Genomic DNA, 16,381 nt, shown 5'->3' on the forward strand with positions numbered 1-16,381 from the left:
CAAATTCAGTCGAGTTCAATACTGGAATCATCGCGAGCCTGGTCAACGTTGCATTAGGTCAGTAATCACAACGGCGGCCCGAGCAGCGAGAACTGACCATATCGACATGCCAGCGTGTGAGGTGAGTGCCGGTGATAGGTAGTAACACATACGGTCCTGTGACATAAGCTAGATGCATACAAAAGCTGAGCGCTGACGGGCCTGGGCCAAGGGACTCGGAGTGTCGTCCCTGTTTCCAACGTGTGTTTCCTCTCTTATTACTGCGCCATCTAAGGCTCTCTACGGTGTGATGCTTGGCTGACTGCGGTTGGTCCCTCGTAGGCAGATCATCTGAGTGTCGCTGGAAAGTGATTCGGTGCATGGGCTCCGGAGTCAGCGAACACGTTGTGCTTGACTAAGACGCGTGGAGGTGACCGACTCAACTCATGCCTTCTGCAAAAGAGCCCAAGTGTTCACCTCACTCTTCTAGTAGTTCTACGTCAGTGCTAAGGTTCCGCGGTGAGGCTCGTTCAGTACCTCGAGCCTACCTCGTTTCAAGATGCCCTCGCAAGGTATGGACACTCATAACGGCGCTTTACGTCTTGTCTGCTCCCCAGATCACCCCACCGCTTTGATCCTGAGCAGAACAACACGCAAGACGATGGAACCCGGCAACAACTCTCGATTTATTCCCGCTGAAACTAAAGCGGGGATGCTTGGTGAGTTATGCGCAGCTCCAAATTGCGTGCATCACCCATCTTACGACATGCATTACACCGGTGCTGCAGGAACCCGCGGACGCAGGAGCGTAGCGATGGATTCATGGAGGTGAGTGCTGTAGTGCTGGCGTGTGATTCCGATCACTTATCCCCGTAGAAGGCAGCTCACTCAACGTCTAGATGAACGGTATTTCCTATTCGCAGCACGCGCGATTTTTGAGATCTTGGGAGGGAATGGATACGTTGTGGTAAGGATCTGGTCACTTTGAATTGAATCTAAACGGCTTCGGGTAGAGTTTGAATGTGGTTTACAGCCAGCCGCCGAGGAGGACCGGCAGAGGATGCGGGTCGCGCGACGGGAAGGTGAGACAAAGCCCCAACAACATCCGCCTGTGCACGTTTTTCGGGAGGGGATCTAGCAATTTGGAACACGTCAAGCGTTCACATGCTGCGACCTTGCAAACCGTCGGGCGTTGGAAAGTACTTGAATGGGTTAAGGAAGTGCACTTCGTACTTCAGCCTTTGAAACGCTCCGCGGCGGACGCTGCGTCAATGGCCTATTTGGCTGTACCAGCTTAGCTGACATGCGGTGCGTCCATTGAAGATTGATCACGGGACTGAGGTCATCCGATCACCCGTCGCGTCTCACCGGCGACTAGGGCAGAAAGCGGTCCGGGTGTGTTTCGATCAGTGGTCTTGCCCCGTTCAACGAGATATTAAGCCAGAGGCAGGTCGCCATACCCATCCCTCATCAAGCTCTGCAACCACCGCAACACAGGCTCACAGCCACATCCATACTATCGAACCCATGGCACATACAGCCTCCCCCGTCCCCACACCGTCGAACCCTATCGAGCATCAGGGCAGGACTTATCAGTCCTACCCAGGCTCGAACTATGTCCTGCCTTCCGACGCGGCCGAGAGAGAGAGGTACGTCCCCGTGATATCTGTAGCGGACACCACGCTGATGACATGGACAAGGCTTTCCCTTCAGCACCGCTTGCTGAAAAGCGTGTACGAGAATCGAGTGATCCTCCCGCCTGTCAACATATCATCCGAAGATTGCGTACTGGACAGTGGCACCGGCTCAGGTCAGGCGGTAGATAGGAACATTGTACGTTCACATCTGACGACATTCGCAGGTACTTGGTTGCTCGACGCGATCGAGTCCTTCCCTGCGTCTACTACTGTTGACGCGGTTGATATCGAGTCTCGCCTCTGGCCTGTGGACGACCCCCGCATCATCGAACGAGGGAACGTCAACTTCCACGTCGGAAACGTCACCTCTCTTCCGGAGGACTGGACCGCTCGCTTCAAGCTCGTCCATCAGAGACTGCTCGTTGCGGCCCTGCGCTCGCCGGAATGGACCAAAGCGCTCGAAGAGATCTCCCGTGTGCTGCAGCCTGATGGGTGGGTGCAGCTCGGTGAGGTCGGGCCCTGGAAGGCAGGCCCGACGACGGCGCGGCACCTCGCGCTATTTCGGGCGCTCTTCCGCGACAAGGACCTCGATCTTGACTGCGCCACACACATCCCTGACGTGCTCCGCGAGGTCGGGTTCACAGATGTCACCGTGGAGGAGCGCACGATGCCGATAGGCAGCTGGGCGGGGCAGCTGGGCATCGACGCACGGGACGACTTAATTAGCGTGTTTAGAGGCGTGAAGACCCCCATTCTCAATGCTGGAGGATATGGCTTCGTTGCCTCGGAGACGGAGTTCGAGAAGCTCCTCGACGAGGTGGAGAGGGAGATTGACGAGACCCCAGGAGCGGAGGCCAAGTTCTACATCATATATGCACGCAAGCCCTCTGTCAACGTGCATGCGTGACTGAAGTGCTCTGGGCTCTTAATGTATGTCAATATCTAACTGGAGAGAGAACATCAGTAGTGTTCGTGGCCTACTTCACTCGATATTATAATCAGTTGAATGATAAATGAATGTCTTGCTCGACATTGTATGATTCGTCTCGATTGATCTATTTGATGGACTCATGTATACCAGTCACCGCTTTAGGTCCCCTTTGCAGCATATCCCGCGCAGACGAGCACGCTCAGGCTCTTAGGATTCTCGTAGCGACGATGCCCGATACATTGACATCAGCTGTCAACTTTCCATATGTCAAGACTCATGTTGTGCACTACATGTCTGGCCGAGCTCGCGGGAATTGCGTGCTCTAACATTACGGTCAAAGGAGACGATACTCGAGGCCTCGAGCCGCAGCGGGTGACCGGTGACCAGTGGCTCGAGCTAGTACAGTCTAAGTCAACGTAAGCAAGCTGACGTCACTCAAGTTACCCAAAGACACTGGCATGACACAATGACGGAACGTACGGTCCCACTGTGTGCGGCAAGCAGTGTGCTACGCGACGACGGAGAGGCCCTTCAAAGCACACAGTTTACTAGGAAGAGATGCGGCCATGGTGCGGCTGCGGCTGTGATAGGAACCTAGTAGTACCCTCAGGCTTGATCCACTATATTCAATTACGTCCACCTTATTTCTGTTAATTGTACCCTGCCGCCCTTGATCTTGCCTGAATATCCGAGTCCTTGCAAAATAGGAGGCAAGGTGAACAAAACTGTGTGTTCGAGTGCGCTACGACCAGGCAGTCCATGGCCTCGAACGATATGCCAGTGCCTGTCCAACAGGAAGGGTCGCACGCCATGATGGCTCACGCAGGGACGAATGCATGCAACCATCGTTTGTCTTCGCCGATACGCCGTCGGTTACTATGGCTAACAGTTGATCTGGGCTTTGCATGATGTGCCTCCTGTGGTTTGTATCACGGAGCGCCCTCCGCCCGTCGCAGGTTCGGGCGTGCGTAAGCCGGATAGCGTGCGTCTCTTCTGGATCGTACGGAAGGTCAGGGTCCAACGCCATTTGCACTCATGGAGTTTGGTTCCGCGCTGCTTTTCACATTGTGACGTCTACTTATCCACCTCCTACGGCATCTCGTCATTTTCGGTCCGTACTAGCCCGGAATGAGATAGCTAGTGACAAGCTAGCGTTAGCATTCGATCTTCAAATGCGAGCGGGTTGTGCTAGCCGCTTGCTGGTTGATATCGCTCATGCTTCTAAGAGCTTCAGTCAATGTTCAGCTAGTAGGCAGTTCACGTCTGCAGTGCCGGGCTAGCCACATCGCAGTACTAGTGTCGAATGACGGCTGGACCTACTAAGCATCAGTGGCTGCCCATTGACGGACGACGGACAACAGCCTTCATAGACCAACCGTCACCAACGAATACCACTGATCCTAGTAGTCAGTTTGATTCGACAGATTGCATGCTTCCTATGTACGTTTACACATGTTAAAGCTCAGGCCTCAAGACGCTGGTACTAATACAGTGACGGCTGCCCGCAGCTCTTTCACGTTGCCTGATACGGGATGTCTATTGCACGAGACAGGAGAAGCAGACCCGGGGCGTTGGGAACCAAGCGTTTACGCGCTCTTGAGGATGTCCGCCACTAGATAAGAGGTATCAGAGGCCGGACACTGGTTTGTCAAGGTGGGACTTACCCTTCTCGCCAACGTAGTATGCTGCGGATTGCGTATGGGACGCGAAGTGGAGAGGGTAGATCGACAAGTCTGCGACGCGGACGTTCGTCGTGCCGTACACCTATCCGACGGTGAGCAAGCCGAATCAAGCGAACGCGTCGTCGAACGACGGACCTTCAACTGCGGGTCGACGACGCCGTTCTTGTCACGCGGCAGCATACTGTTGCTGCCGATGGCGTGCCAGCACGTGTGCGCGTAGCGTTTGAGGTACTCTGTGGGAGGAGGACGAGTCATGTCGCTCAGTCAAAGTCACACAGAACAGACCCATTAGGACAGACCTTTGATCTCCTCGTCGGTGGAGTTCTCTTTGCCTGGGTCGACCTCGCGGACGACGAGCGACTTGAACGGCTCGGTCTCGGACATGCGCTTCGTGTATTTGACGCTCTCCTTCAGCATCTCGAGATCTGCGGGACAGTTGTTGTGAGCAGGCGTCGGAAAGGCGGCTATAATGCTCCGCACCGTATGGGTTCTCGAACAGAGCGGCATCAATCTCAGGCTGCTCGAGGGGGTCGCTCGACTTCGTGTGCTGTGGAGGTACGGGAATGAGTGACTTGACAGCTGTGGTGAGGTCATGATACGTACAATGCTTCCCCTATTCAATGAGGGTCAGTCGATTGTTCCTTGGACATGCAAGCGGGACTAACCTCGAGAATGGATTCTGAAGGACGGCGAGGACGGTGAGCTGCAAAAGCCCCATCAGCAGACTACTCTCGACATCCTAAAGCACAGCCGCCGTACATAGGGCTTGCCATCCTCAGGCGCGGCTGTACGTAACGAGAGTATACATCAGCACAACATCTTCCGTGACATCATCTTACTCACTCCGTGGCTCAGGTAGCAGTTCATGTCGATGACCTCCAAATCCGGTGCATGGGCGTCCTGGAGGATGCGCAGCTGGATCTTGTACTGCTCGCGAGCCCCGGAGGGAGCTTGCCGCTCTTGATCTGCTCCTCGATCAGCTTGGTCGCGCCCGCGACGATTCGGGCGCGCCGTTCGGGTTCATTTCTGGATGGGGAGGAAGCAGTACGCGAGATGCCGTACGGTGCAGGTTGTCAACGCCTGCTTCCTAGGGTCTGGTTAGGTCGAATCGACGTGGAGGTACAGAGGACGCACTGGAGCTTCGCCTGCTCTGCCGCAATCTTGGCGTCGCGCAGACGTCAAACGTTTGTGTCCACCTTTAGGGTCGAGTCGTAGGAGATGCCTGAAGAGGAAGATCGCTCAGTGTTCTGTTCGTACGTACGTCGCCGTATGAGTCTCACCGCAGAGCGTGTGGTCTTGGACATTCTCGCCGACGCCTGGCAGCTCCACCTTGACAGGGATGCCAGCCTTCTCGAGTACGTCCCGACGGCCGATGCCCGAGAGCTCAAGGATATGCGAGGACTTGATTGTGCTACAAGGCAAGACGATTGAGCACAAACAACAACCTCCGAGATTGCAACACACCCCGCGGAGACAACGACCTCCTTGTTAACCTTGACGCTGTACGTCTTGCCGTCGTGGATGAACTCCACGCCAGTCGCAGTGACACCATCGCTAGATGCCTTGCCATCGAACAGAATCGCGCAACGTGGGCCTCAGTCAAGACCTGGATGAAGCGAGTTTAACGGGGTTCGACGTTCGGGCGCGCACAGGCGAGTCCGTACCGTGAAGTTGGGCTTGTCCTTGTTCGGAAGATAGTGCGCCGTCGCGGCGTACGAGCGCGTCCACTCCGTCGTGCGGTCCAGACTTACTGACGCCTGCCAGCATCCAGTGATCTGCACGTGGGAGAAGAAGGAATGATGAGCCTGTCAACGGCGAGGCGCACTGACACCTACATTGCCGCCGTAGGGATCATCTAGAAGCGGCACGCCCATGTTCTGAAGCGTGTCCAGGAAGCCCTTCGTGAGCGAGACGGCGGTTGCGGGGACCGTCGTTTTGAGTGGGCCTCCTTTGCCGCGGTACTCGGCGTTGTGAGTGTGGACGAGCTCTTTGAGCTGGTCTGCGGTCGCCTCCGAGAAGCTGCGCGTACGACATCAGAGGTGTACGAAACTCATGGAGGGCAGCACGCACTCTTCGGTGCGCATCGTCAACTCCTGGTACGCTTTCCAGTTCCATCCAGGGTTTCCAAGCTCCTCGATGGCGTCCATAGCTTCCCTGGGCGGCTTCGTCCACACGTAGAAGTTCATGGCGGAGCTACCACCTAGCATACGTTTCCGTCTCAGGCAAGTTTCTCGGAGGCTTCACGCGCCAGCCACTCACCGAGACCCTTCCCGCGATTCCATGTCATGACCTTGTCAAGGGAATGCTTTTGCGGCTTTGTCGTGAAGATCCAGTCATACTGTGAAGACGCGTTAGCTGAGCGCGCATTTTCAGCCGACATGCACGAACTTTGGGATCTCCAAAGGTGCCGCCGAACTGGCCTCCGAGCAGAATTCTCGGGTCGTCGAGGTTCGGTAGGCCAGCCTCCAAGACAAGAACAGAGCGGTCTGGGAAGCCTTCGACGAGTCGAGAGGCTGCGGTCAACCCTGCCGTCTTCGACCAATAGAGTCAGTGGGGTGTTTCAAAGTGCCTCAGTACGTCACTCACCCCACCACCAATAACGACGTAGTCGTATGCCTTGCCAGCGACGCTGCTAACCTCGGAGACCATTTCGATGGGTAAGTTCAGAGTACGATGGCCCACGAGAAGGAGCTTGGATCGATGGCACGAGAATGCAGCCGTCTATAAGTATGGACAACATCATTCTTATCACGTCGTCTGTCGTACAATCGGAATCGTTTACAAGTCCAGGTGAATGTGCCTTCCCCCGGCAAAATTTGTGTTAGCCTGAGAAGATGGCTATATTCAGGTCCTGCTGTAGGTCCAGAAGATCTTCAGCGGTATCCGATTTGTCTAGCGAGAAGCCACGGCCGCATCTGTACTTCTATAGGAAGGTGAGCACATGTCGGCGCGTATCAACCATCCATTGAATAATACGGGGGTTTCTTCTGCTTCTGGGTAAAGTGCCGCCGATAGATGGGATGCGCTTACTGTAACAGCTGTTTGCGAAACGATAGGCTCTCGCCCGGAGAACTCTACACAGACGTTCTTGACTTCAGGTGACCCTCTGCCTTGCCTCTGCCGTCCTATATGAGCCACACGGGATGACTGGGGACGGCTGGCCCTTGACACTGCTGAATTTGATGGAACACACCGTGCCGGAATACTTCGATTCTCAGGCTGTGTGACTCTGGGTGCGGAGGCCTATCGATTTGGGAACAGCTGTAACGATGAAGACTTTGAAATTTTCACGTACCCCTGATTCCGATTGATGCCATTTACATCGTATAGCGGTCGTAATTCGATGGGCCCCGTTGAGTCTCAGGCTCGGAATCTAGGGCCTGAGTAGGTAGAGCCTGTAGTATTGGCGATCCCAGAATGGGATGTCCCGGTCAGTGAGCGTGACCTGCATTGTTCGGCATGGACCAGGACAAAAGCGTCGCTTCGACGAGAGGTTCGTACCATTCGCCGAGGACGTGATCAGATGGGGGCAGGTATCCTCAGGCTGCGGCTGCCTGCGTGTCAGATACGTATACGGCCTGACCACGGGCTGCCGTGGCACGCTCGCGCATAGCGACTGCGCAGCGATCGCGACCTCGCTATGCCTCCGCAAGAAGGCAGCAAGCGCCCATTACCCCGCATCAAGGGGTGCCCCACCCGGCTCTTTCCGCTCTCGCCTAAAGCCATCACCCGTGTTGCTTCCGCTGAATCTGGGGATCCTCCGCACGTGCGGTGACCTCCTAGAAACCCTCCGCATACCATGACTGGAACACGAGGAGCCGACCCAGGCCCGCTGTGACCGGACTCGGACTCCGTCCATCAGACTGCACAGTGCAAAGGCCCATGCGTACGTGACGGCAGCCTACTGGCAGCCTGACTGCCGGCCGCCCCAAATGCCGCGATAATTGCAATATCAATTTGACGCTGTTGTTCTCGAGAGGTACTAGTACGTGCCGCATCTGTAGCACAGCATCGGGTCACCGTCCCATTGACCTTTTTTCCTGCCTCCTCGCGGGAGGCCTATGCAGGAATACCACAACCGGCCCTCGACGTGCTGGCCGGTGGCCAGTCTTCGAGCCCACAGCAGCGCCAGTCATGTTATGGAGAGGGGCGTGCACGGCCTTTCCTCATGGTCGTGGCCAAAATGCACTGATCGCATGTCAATTAGGTTCGCCTGAAACCATAAGGTGGAAGTGGTGTCCAGGACACCGATCAGACTTACGAGAAATGACTTCCGTGACCGTACGGCATACGCCGGAGCCCAGCCGACAGGCGACTCGGAGTTTTCGGCTGCGTTCCATCCACATTCCCCATTCTTCAAGCTCCCTGAAGGGACCAAGCGAATCTCTCATCGCCGTGTTTGACGGAAAACGGGCCACTGCGGGGATCGACGATTGGTCGCGAGACCCCTTCCTTTGCCAGTGAGTTGAGAAGACACGATGTGACTTAGCGCATCATCCGACGCGGCCGCGATCAGAATTGGATCCCAGCCCTGAGCGCTGAGCGTTCAGGTATGGCTAGCAACGCCGCAATAAGCAGCCGAATTAACTACCTACCAATCGTAAGTAGCTCCCTCGTCGCGCTGGCTTCGCGCAGAAGCCGTCATCTGGTAAGGCTGTGAACGAATCGACGCACGAACTCAATCCTATTGAAGACGGGCATCTCCTTTTACGTCTGAGACAGCTCTCTTAAAGCATCCCGGCTGATGGGATATACCCTCGGTCTATTCGCTCCTTTTTCCACCATCCGGCATGGCGACTGCAGAAGAGAAACTCGCAGAGTCTACGTAAGTCATTCGTTCATCTGTCGTATACTCGATAATCTGACTTGCGTCTCCGCGATGTAGGGAGGGCCCCGCCCTCATAGGGGTTTTCTTGAATCTTACGTGCGGGATTTTACTATGCATGTAGAGCATCGTTGACGCTCTCTCAGTCTGTACGGAGTAATGATCTCGCAGTCGGTCTTTTACTTCACGAACTACCAGAAGTAGGCGCTTTCGAGCTGATGTAGTCAGATACACTGATCACTGATGCGGGCACCGATAGAGACCCGAAGTGGATCAAGGCCTACGTGGGTGGTATACGCACCAGTTATCTTCCATTGTGCTGAATGAACCTGGACAGGTCGCTTTTCTCGTCACAGCGGACACCCTCAACGCGGTCTTCATTTGCGCGTGGATCTACCGAGTTTTGATCAACAACTTCGGTATGGCTTCGCATAGTTCCGGTGTCGAAAGTGCTGACCTTAGTGTTCCGAAATGTAGGCAATGACGCGGTTCTTGGTATAGGCGACTGGTGTAAGTGCTGGGTCATAATGTACCAGCCCTGAAGTTGATTCTAATGCCTTCGCTCTTATCTCTAGTGTTTGAGACAGGTAAGATGAACCCTGTCAACGGAATGGGCGATAATGACGAGCCGAATGACCAACATAGAGCAAGCCTTCACCGTACGTCGACCAGACCTCGTGATTACCATTAAGGCTGACGCTGAAGGTTCCGCAGGGCATCGTATCCTTTCAAGTCCAGATGTTCTACGCCTGGCGTATCTGGAAACTGATCGGGAACCGATGGCTTGTTGCCATCGTCGCCGTCACGGCGACTGTCGGCGGCCGTAAGTCTTCTTTTTCGGACTCGAACGTTGCCTTCCGCTCCAAGCCGCGCATTGACAATCATGGCTTCGTTCGCAGTTTCCGGTATCGGCACCGCAATAGCTATTGGTATGCGTCCGGAGTTCCTTGGGTTTATTCATCTCAAGGAATGTCTACAGTCACTCCCGCCTGGCCTCCTTATACTGACGCTCTGTGTAGTCGATCATCATCTGTTGGCTTCTGGGGGAAGGCATCAGCGACATCATCATTACTGTCTGTCTCACCTGGTACCTGGCAAGTACACATCATCACTGTGTGACGAAGTATATGGCTCACGCTTGGAACCTTCAGCATAAGCATCTTGGCGGGTACTCCAAGACAGACGGTATTGTCACGAAAGTTATGCACCGTAAGAAATTTTGTTCGCCATCGGTAGTTCTTGTCATGATCGTATCTGTAGTCATCGTGTCCAACGGCTTGCTGACGGCTACCTTCGCCATTGGTGATTTGATCTGCTACTTCGCTACTGTACGTCATCGTCCTTACTACTTCGGTGCACCGCGTCTGACTCCTCTTTGATTAGGACGAGGCCTACCACCTGAGTCAGTATTGATGTCGTTCTATCCTCTGATATGCTGACGCCTCTGCAGTCTTCAATTTCCCACTATGCAAGTTGTAAGTTTGTCGCATCTGTTATATGGAACGGGCGACATAATCGTTGCTAACATCATGTCGCCAGGTACGGCAACTCCGTGATGTCGACTCTGAACGCGAGGGCCATCTTCATGACCATCTCAGATGGCCCGGCCACGGCGTACCAGAGTGATCCTCCGATCAGGTTCAACCAGGGCGGAAGAGTCAGTTACCTTTCCAGCTCGTGACGTACGCCCATGCTTACTAACGTGCTCCCAGCCGGACATCACTGGAATTCTTGCGACTTCCGTGGACAAGACGCGTGGCAACCAGACGCAGGTAAGGCGCTCGCGCGGCGATGTCCTGTACGCCACGAGGATCCGACTGACAAACCCGACAGATCAGGGTCAATGTGGAGACGCACGAGATGTCCGATATGCAAGGACAAGAGCATACGTCAGACGACATCAAGGCGGGTATGGTCGTGTAGTGATTCACCCGTGCGCGAATAGATCCACTCGTTTGTTTGATTCCGCACGCTGCACATTCATGTGGACGCCCCCGTACCATGACCCAGTGTCTGACCTTGGTCTGACCACGCAGGAGACGAAGGTTCATGAATATGCTGCTGTTGGCTAGTAGACGTTTGATTGGTAGGGAGTTAACGTTGGTACATATAGACGACTGGGATACGACGTAATTGATGAAGGTCGATATGCATTGTTTGAGTAATATTGGAAGTCCTAAGGTCGGCGACAATGGATTGAATCAGGCTTTTGAGCATCCGATGGCATATGTATTCAACCATAAAAGTGGCTGCTTCACGGTGTCCGATACAATTCATATCTATCGGACTCAGCCGTCCGACGGCTTGCTCTTGACTTCCTCTGCGACTCGAACCGCGACTTGCGTGTTCTTGGGAATTTTTATGTGTAATCCCTCGCTGGGTCGCTAATTTGACAGCCCTAGGACACCTCAGTCACATTCCTCATGGTACCTGACTGAGTTGCCACCGGTGTACCGAAAGCGCGTCCGTAACGCGTCCGTCACAGAGCCACGTGACCGTGTCGCCAGCAGCCCCGCCTCAAGGCTTCGGCCTCAACGTTGCAACTTGAAGTTGAACACGCAGGCTGCGCGGTCTCCTAAGCTTTATACTCAGAATGTCCTATGGATTAGCCTCAACGCACTCTGTCCGCAGGGGAGTCTTATAGAAGGAACGAATCACCTAGTACTTACGCTGCCGCATGGGAGAATGAGGTGCTTGGAGTAGCAAGTTGCCAGGTTAGGTGAATTTACCAGTGACATGAGTGGGATCCCGTGTCGTGCGCCCGTTTTCTCAGCTTTCCGCAGGAAAATATGGGCTCAAAGCGTCGTTTAATCGTAAGTGCCAGAAGGCGGTGCTCTGCCGGCCAAGCGGGGAGGCGGGCGACATAATGAGTTGAGCATGTGGCACACTGTGAGGTAAGCCGTACATGCTTTGCATTTCTCAGTCCCTCAATCTGCTGCTCTGAGGATGCGTCGCCGTACAGCCTATCTCGGTTTATGCGCTTGACAAGACCGTCTGCTATGAACATGATCCCTTCGGCGCGAAAGAGCATGCGCTGCTTTTCCATCCACAAGCCAATTGTCTCTACCGCCCTTGAACTAGGTGAGCCTGAAGAACTGCTACCCACCGGAACTACAAGGGCAATCGGACCATATTGACAGCACACGCACGTACCTGTCCAGCTATGTAGTCTTGTTTCGCAGCGCTGTCCGATCTTTCTGGGCCCCTACGACGTTTCCTGGTGACGACATCGACATATTGTGAGCTCTTCAGGCGACGCACCTCACGTTCGGCACCAATCATTTACATACTTTGTCACGGAGGCCGCTTTATAAGCTGTCAAATGCGAGACTGTCTGTTCCAACGGTACAGCTGATCTGGTCTCTGTTCGAATAGGGGACCTCCCGGCCGCGGCCAAATCTACTGCGCTACGCTGCTTGGGGTGGAATCGCGGTCTACCATCGGTATTCACCGTCAGGTCTGAGACACAACTGGTACACCGACTAAAATACAGCGCAATGGAGGAGATTAGCGCATCTCTTCACAATCGCGTTCGCGTCCCTGCGTATACCTGATGAGCTTCCTGCCATAGCAGACTCACAAGAGCTTGGAAATGCATTTAGGCATGACTCTTGCCGCAGTACTACGAGGCATCAGTCGTGTGCTTATTCTTCAGACAGCTGCGTCGTCATTCTGTGTCGGGACTTGATGTGTGCTTCCGACATGGGTATCGTACGTTCGACTGAGCGCAAGCCGGCGGCTATGCCGTACGTACCTTACCGACACTTGAGCAACATGTACAAGTTGAAGTGGCGGAACGTCGACAACATGGCACAGGGCTTCAGTACCTTCAGTACAAGGGTATATATAGCGAGGCTCGGAGGGCAGTTGCACCAACTATCCTTACTGGAGCGGATGCACATGGTCGCATAACTCAGTTTGTTGTTGAAGATGTCGGTAAACGAGAGCCTATCGGGTGTACTCCCATCGTATAATGACAGCACCCGCTCGGGATTTCCATTCGGCGAAAAACTCATTATCACGATTGAACAGCTCTACGACTCGCATACTAACCCAATATATTCTCTGCATCGAATGGACCAAGACACCATCAGAACATAGGACCGCGTGGGGTCTACCACACGGAGTCCACGTCTACGCCTGACTGCTGTTGGTTCGACTTTCCTCCAGCAAGGCTTTGCCATCGTCACCAATGATTTCTGTAGTTGTGGTTAACTTTATCACAGCCGGTGTCGGTACGCTCTTCTGGCCTAGATGATGCGTCCTGTTGGATTCACCGTTGTATCAAAGTTCTTTGATCTCTGATAGCAACGAGCTGACCTCTGCCATGCATTCTTCGTGTCCTGCCCAGTCTGCCGAGATAGACTTTCGAGGTTGATGTCTTGCGCAGAGACGGCGCTGGCGTTACCTCGGGATGAGCCCTGCGTACGCAAGTAGTGGCGGGCATTGAGGCTGCATGAGTTCAGTAAATGCATTTACAATTAAGAACAGTGACACCAACATTGCTAGGAGCGAGTTGACATAGGCTGTGAGCGAGACACAGATGATCAGAGATAGGTGGCTGCATATGTGCGGCCTCGTGCGACGCACCCTTACAACCGACGAAGTGGAAAATGGCCCAGACGAATGATGTCTCAGGGAGGAGCACATACTGAGAACAGTTGCGTCACTACTGCGGTGCATTTTGCAGTGAGGACAGTTCTCACCGTAAAGAACTGGCCAATCTGGAGCGCACTACATCAAGCTAGTCAGGACAACGCATGTCGATAGACAACTAGATTCGGCTCACGTCGTCAGAGCACCGCGATTGATGGCGTACGTAGTCAGCTTGCGTATCAGAGTTTCCGTGCTACATTCCCTTCAGTGCGTCGTCTGACCATAGGGCACAGTGTACGTACTGCTTGAATCCGGTTCGCTCTCCGCGAAGGATGAACGTCAGCGACGTCGTGATGTAGATATCCGCGACAGAGGCAGCTACGGTCTGAAGCGACGCAGGGATCTATAACCAGGAGACTGACGATGAGAGAACGTATAGACTAAGATATCCAATGCCCCTTTTACCTTGGTCTTATCAAAGATGCCTGGGACTTCCCGATCAATGTTCTATACGACCTACGTCAGTCGACAACACACGTTAATGAATGGACCTCCGCACCCTAAATAAACGCTAGCTAATCAATTGAGTGTTAGCAGATGAATCAGCATCCGGAACTTGGGGATCAAATCGCACCAAGGCTACATGCTATCCGAGCGGTAAGGTCAACAACGTCAACGAAGTGAGTACCTACGGACTCACCACATGAAATGAGAGCTAGAATCAACTAGCCAAGGCATTCAGTCGTCTTGAGAAGTGCATATCGATACATAGTACGTACAGCAATGATGGTGAGCGGTACCCGGTACCAACGTTCGTGGAGGACTACAACCAGCGTGATTGTTATTATGTGATGTAGTCGCAGGTACAATACACTCACATTGCCAGACGTTGCGCATGTAGTAGCTGGGTTAATCTGTTCAGTGAGACTGCTGTGACACTCAAGACGAAAGAAGAACCATTGTACGAAAAGGACAGTGGCAGCCTTCACAAAGCATGAGCGCTCCGTTTTGCGGTAGAAAGTAAGATACTCTCACAGAAACAGCATATTCTACCTTCAAAATGTGCATGTGTCAGTGATATTAACGGACAGGAGTTGAACGACACATACAAGAAACGAGCTATTGGTGATAGAGAGTCAGAACGATCCTCTTGTCATATAGACCACACGACATACTTTGTCAGGACAGTTAGGCCCAGAGGGTTGCCGTGATTGATTACGATGTATCCCCAGAGTATCTGTGATCATTGAGAAATTGTGCCTTGGTACGGTAGAGGAGAGAACGCACATCCAAGTCGGCCACAGTCGCCGCCGTATCCAGGACACTACACAGTACGTTCAGCGCTGATGCTAGCGTCAAAGCTCATGGAGTACGAACAACAGGAGAGCGACCTGGCCAAAAGATTATTTATACGTTACGAAACGACAGCCTGAGATAGCGCACGTACCACACTCTTCATCCACCATCTATCCATCGAATATTCCCAGAGGTAGAATAGTACTTGCGCACATGTTACGCCGTAGAAGCTGTGGTCAACAGATTCAGTCAGAACACGACACCATCCTAACGAGAACAGACGACTTAACATTACCGAGAAAAGTATGCCGATGAAAAAGCATCCTACGCTGGGGTCCAGGTGGAGATCAAGGCCTGCCATGGGTGTCCAGCAACGACAGATGAGTTACCCGCTCCAGGGGTTGGGGCATCTCTCTGTTGGTTTAAGAGGTCCACTCGACGTCGACCGTGTAAGAAGGGCTCGCAAGGCTATCGGGTCCGAGAAGCGTGTCGCGTATGTAGAAGAAGTGTGTCGGCCCACGGAGTTGATTGAATGATATTGAGATTCGGACGGAGCGCTCTAAACTTAGAAGATTAAATTGTCGGAAGACGATGACCCTGATTCAGTATGCTTCTGAGTTATGACGGGAATTGAATCGGTGGCTCCGTCATTATACTTACTTCGCCCTCCGAGGGTCAGCTTCATGATCATTGGCAGGCATTGAATATTGAACAGCGCGAATGCCCGCCTACTTCACTTCTACACGATATATTATCGACACCTTGTTGCCCGGTCACTTTCCGCTCAACGTAAAGACACCGCGATGTGACCGGCATTTGACTCCCACCAGATTCCCGTTCAGAAGGATCTGGCGAAGCCTGTGTGACTAAATGGAGGCCGTGGCACCGTTGAGTTGAACGTAACGCACCGGCAACGTTGGTCTCTGGAGCCCCTCTGCAAAACTTGCGTTAGGAGGTGCCAGACCATGCATAAGACGCATCAACGCAGTCCTGCATATGAACTATGTATCACACTCACAGAGATTCTGGCTGCAGTCTACCGCGGTTCATGCACGGCCAAGACCAGGATCCAGGACCATTATCCCGCGGCTTCCAATTGCCACGTGATCCATACACCCGCGAACCCTTGATTCGCGCTTATTACCGATCGCATGCTGAAACCTCTTCTACGCTCTGTCCACGCTGTTCAGATTGTCCATATCACTCAGGCTGGCAGTTTGAACGCGAGCCACACCGCGCAAGGGGCACAGTACTGAGTATTGAGTATCAGCTGTTATTATTAATACATGCATCGTACAGTAGCAATAGACGATATAGCCTGCAGTACTCAGGCAGATTCACCGTCGCAGATGGGCCTAGGCTCACGCAGGGTAGTACTGTAGTCCGTCTTGGCCGCATCGTCACCGTGCGTTGGCGTCGGCGTTATGTCTCGCCC

At 53.6% G+C, this 16,381-nt stretch overlaps 5 protein-coding genes across 5 annotated transcripts; 2 read left to right on the plus strand and 3 right to left on the minus strand.

The window, feature by feature from the left end:
- Nucleotides 1-1,506: 1,506 nt before the first annotated feature.
- B0H18DRAFT_869870 (S-adenosyl-L-methionine-dependent methyltransferase) lies at nucleotides 1,507-2,523 on the plus strand (the record flags this gene model as incomplete). Its single annotated transcript, XM_048040050.1, has 2 exons — nucleotides 1,507-1,789; nucleotides 1,841-2,523. The coding sequence occupies 2 exons, from the start codon at nucleotides 1,507-1,509 to the stop codon at nucleotides 2,521-2,523; spliced, it is 966 nt and encodes a 321-aa protein (XP_047898326.1).
- Nucleotides 2,524-4,133: 1,610 nt separating this feature from the next.
- B0H18DRAFT_1114998 (uncharacterized protein) lies at nucleotides 4,134-6,878 on the minus strand (the record flags this gene model as incomplete). Its single annotated transcript, XM_048033198.1, has 17 exons — nucleotides 4,134-4,159; nucleotides 4,212-4,311; nucleotides 4,365-4,462; nucleotides 4,529-4,654; nucleotides 4,710-4,776; nucleotides 4,833-4,842; nucleotides 4,895-4,932; nucleotides 4,989-5,014; nucleotides 5,069-5,194; nucleotides 5,510-5,640; nucleotides 5,694-5,791; nucleotides 5,894-6,004; nucleotides 6,065-6,248; nucleotides 6,300-6,429; nucleotides 6,489-6,567; nucleotides 6,618-6,761; nucleotides 6,816-6,878. The coding sequence occupies 17 exons, from the start codon at nucleotides 6,876-6,878 to the stop codon at nucleotides 4,134-4,136; spliced, it is 1,557 nt and encodes a 518-aa protein (XP_047898327.1).
- Nucleotides 6,879-9,019: 2,141 nt separating this feature from the next.
- B0H18DRAFT_951621 (uncharacterized protein) lies at nucleotides 9,020-10,977 on the plus strand (the record flags this gene model as incomplete). Its single annotated transcript, XM_048042031.1, has 18 exons — nucleotides 9,020-9,054; nucleotides 9,115-9,153; nucleotides 9,201-9,254; nucleotides 9,314-9,338; nucleotides 9,392-9,473; nucleotides 9,517-9,564; nucleotides 9,630-9,641; nucleotides 9,700-9,713; nucleotides 9,769-9,877; nucleotides 9,954-10,005; nucleotides 10,074-10,152; nucleotides 10,206-10,263; nucleotides 10,315-10,382; nucleotides 10,438-10,456; nucleotides 10,505-10,529; nucleotides 10,594-10,711; nucleotides 10,767-10,826; nucleotides 10,888-10,977. 18 exons carry the CDS (start codon nucleotides 9,020-9,022, stop codon nucleotides 10,975-10,977), a joined length of 987 nt encoding a protein of 328 aa, XP_047898328.1.
- Nucleotides 10,978-11,779: 802 nt separating this feature from the next.
- B0H18DRAFT_951622 (uncharacterized protein) lies at nucleotides 11,780-12,687 on the minus strand (the record flags this gene model as incomplete). The annotated part of the gene is made up of 4 exons (XM_048042032.1): nucleotides 11,780-12,165; nucleotides 12,204-12,271; nucleotides 12,345-12,524; nucleotides 12,635-12,687. 4 exons carry the CDS (start codon nucleotides 12,685-12,687, stop codon nucleotides 11,780-11,782), a joined length of 687 nt encoding a protein of 228 aa, XP_047898329.1.
- Nucleotides 12,688-13,188: 501 nt separating this feature from the next.
- On the minus strand, nucleotides 13,189-15,307 carry B0H18DRAFT_1115000 (uncharacterized protein; the record flags this gene model as incomplete). Its single annotated transcript, XM_048033199.1, has 21 exons — nucleotides 13,189-13,318; nucleotides 13,375-13,506; nucleotides 13,556-13,580; nucleotides 13,645-13,705; nucleotides 13,761-13,788; nucleotides 13,844-13,903; nucleotides 13,953-14,053; nucleotides 14,116-14,157; nucleotides 14,210-14,221; nucleotides 14,285-14,296; nucleotides 14,351-14,365; nucleotides 14,430-14,473; nucleotides 14,529-14,554; nucleotides 14,608-14,633; nucleotides 14,686-14,703; nucleotides 14,760-14,769; nucleotides 14,826-14,887; nucleotides 14,938-14,974; nucleotides 15,028-15,041; nucleotides 15,098-15,176; nucleotides 15,237-15,307. 21 exons carry the CDS (start codon nucleotides 15,305-15,307, stop codon nucleotides 13,189-13,191), a joined length of 1,005 nt encoding a protein of 334 aa, XP_047898330.1.
- Nucleotides 15,308-16,381: the final 1,074 nt, after the last annotated feature.

Source organism: Fomitopsis serialis, assembly GCF_022376445.1.
Source record: "Fomitopsis serialis strain Sig1Antser10 chromosome Unknown B0H18scaffold_6, whole genome shotgun sequence".
Classification (NCBI taxonomy): domain Eukaryota; kingdom Fungi; phylum Basidiomycota; class Agaricomycetes; order Polyporales; family Fomitopsidaceae; genus Fomitopsis; species Fomitopsis serialis.